The sequence below is a fragment of the Telopea speciosissima genome, unplaced genomic scaffold (genome assembly GCF_018873765.1).
Source record: "Telopea speciosissima isolate NSW1024214 ecotype Mountain lineage unplaced genomic scaffold, Tspe_v1 Tspe_v1.0661, whole genome shotgun sequence".
Lineage (NCBI taxonomy): Eukaryota > Viridiplantae > Streptophyta > Magnoliopsida > Proteales > Proteaceae > Telopea > Telopea speciosissima.
Window position 1 is genome coordinate 14272 of NW_025317997.1, and position 2588 is coordinate 16859.

Here is a 2588-nt window from a genome sequence, read left to right on the forward strand (position 1 = left end):
TGCTCGTTTTTAGTTTATGCATTACAAGTTGAAGATTCCTGCTTTGACTACTCCCCTTGATGGGGTGTATTGACCAATATGGAGTCTCCTCTCACAATGAAACTCTATATTCATCTCCTATATGGAGTTTATGTTATTATCACATGTAGACTTCTATTCCGATTCAACTTCCATTGTAATGGTTTCCTACTACAATAATCTCTACCATTGTAGATCGAGAATGTTTAAGGCAATAGAAATATTTCTTGAATCTACACCAAGGATTTGAGAATGAAATGTTTATCAAACAACGTTTTTTTAGAATCTAGAGCACACTCTTGATCTAGAGTTCCAAAGAATGCATAGAAAACACAACTTTAGAATGCTAGAGAAAAGATTGTTTTAAATCAATAAAATCAGTTTCAATTTTTAAATAAAAAAGAAAAAGGAGGAGAAAATGTTGCTTTCGATCGAGTGTTGAGGGCTCATGTATTTTTTGTCACAAGCATGAAAGATAGGGTAGATATGTTCCTCTTCTCAAACACCATTGTGTCATATTTTGTTGATACTCATTACATGTATAAGATTATCTTGATATTTTTCTTAGGAGGTACAGATTCTTCTACATATAAGATGTACTATGGCAAATCCAATCCACAACTCATCACACACCAAATTTGCTCGGTTAACCCAATCCTCTATGACCCATCATGGGTTGGCCAAACTTTTCTCATTAATTTATCAATGAAATTCCTTTTAGCAAGCAAATCAAGAATTCCTAAAGTTCAAATCATAGTGATCACCATGTATTGTACTATTCTCTCTTTAATTTTTCTATAGTAGTAGATGTCCATATTACAAATTCTTTCTCTGTAGATAACAAAAAAGAAAACTAGAATCTAAAAAGAGAAAATAATGAGATCAACTATGAACTATGAAAGATGTAGAAGTTGAAACTTGGGAACTCATAACCTCTCAATCTTTTCAGACTTGACCAATGGATTAGCCTTAGCAATAGCTTCTTGACCCACAACCTTGTAGTTGAAGGTACAATTATGCATCTCAGGGTACCTGTGCTTTGAGCAGAAAGTACTTCCACACCTACAGTTGAACCCTAGCAACCCTACTTTCTTACTGCAACTCATACACTTATTATTCTTCATCACCACCACCGGAGATGATTCATTAATGGCACCGGCAAGGACTGTGGGATTAGAAATCTCAACAGGACTTCCAGAAGACGATGAGGGGAGAAGTGATAGTTGTTGTGGGTGTTTCTGCTGCAGTTGCACAGTTTTTGAAGTTGTTATTGCAGAGGAGGAGGGTTTGGCTTGTTGGAGACAGAAATCCCTATAGCACTTGGAACAGAGGTTAAGGGTTGCTGGACTGCCAAAGAAACCACATCCGTTTGCACAGCGAGAAGGGTTTTCAGGTGCTTTCCATCCCATCTCTTCGTTTATTCTCCCTTCAGAACCCATCTTCTTCTTCTTCTTCTCTTCTTCTCTTCTCTTCTCTTCTCGTTGATTAAGCAATGGAAGAACCAGGAAATAGCAGATTAGTTTTATGGAGGGGGAGGGGGGTGTTACGTATATATAAAGTAGAGAGAGAGAGAGAGAGAGAGAGAGAGAGAGAGAAATTTAATTCATATTCTTATACGGATTTGGAAATCCATTAACATCGAAAATTAGTAAGTCCATCTATTGACACTAGTACACTACTACCATTGAGTTTGTCCTTCCAAAAGTAGATGAAACGTAAGAAGAATAGTTTTGCAGGGGTATTTTGGTCAGACAAAGACTTTGTGTGTAAAGTTGGCAAGTTTCTAAAATCAACTTTGGTGGGCCCGGTTACGGATTATCAAATTTATTTCTTTATTTACTTTAACGGTGGTGGGATGGAGATGCCACGTCATTGTGGATAGGTGCAGATATTTTTTTTTTTTATGGAAGATAGGTGCAGATTTTTATAAATAGAAGAAAGGACTTGTAGAAGGCAAGATTAGGGGATCTTTATCACCTCCAGTTGGCTGCCCCCACCAGTTCTCCAGTTCCTCTAATAAAGGAGGGCTGAAATGACCTCTCTACCCATGCCCAAACACTCTGCCCGGGTGGGATCCACCATCCCCCTATTAGAGGAACTGGGAAACTGGGCCGATCAGCAAACTGGAGGTGATAATTTTCCCAGATTAGGTCTGGGCTAAAATTTGTGTGTATTCTCTCTTATTTAATGCCTAATTCTGGTTAACTATCAAAATTTTAAATATATAAAAATGATGAATAAGATCTTTAGTTTTGAATAAATCTGGGCTCTTAAATAATACAAGGTGGGTTAATGATTAAATCAGGGCCCCAATTTAAAACCTGACTTGTTCGTGATGTTTTATTTTTTTTTATTTTTTTTTTATGTTTTTATTTTTTACTCCCTTCTACTTCTTTTATTTCTATTACTGACCTCTTCGGATCCATATAACCAATCCCATTTAGTTTAGATAAGGTTATGATTGTTATTGAATAGATTTGTCTAATTGGCATATCACATGGTAGAGTTGCACCTTAGTGCAATCCTACCAGACTTGCATTTATTCTGCTTAATAAATTTGAAAATAATTT

At 36.4% G+C, this 2588-nt stretch overlaps 1 protein-coding gene across 1 annotated transcript; it reads right to left on the minus strand.

The window, feature by feature from the left end:
- Positions 1-944: 944 nt before the first annotated feature.
- On the minus strand, positions 945-1427 carry LOC122648265 (zinc finger A20 and AN1 domain-containing stress-associated protein 7-like). Its single transcript, XM_043841498.1, has one exon. It carries the CDS (start codon positions 1425-1427, stop codon positions 945-947), a length of 483 nt encoding a protein of 160 aa, XP_043697433.1.
- Positions 1428-2588: the final 1161 nt, after the last annotated feature.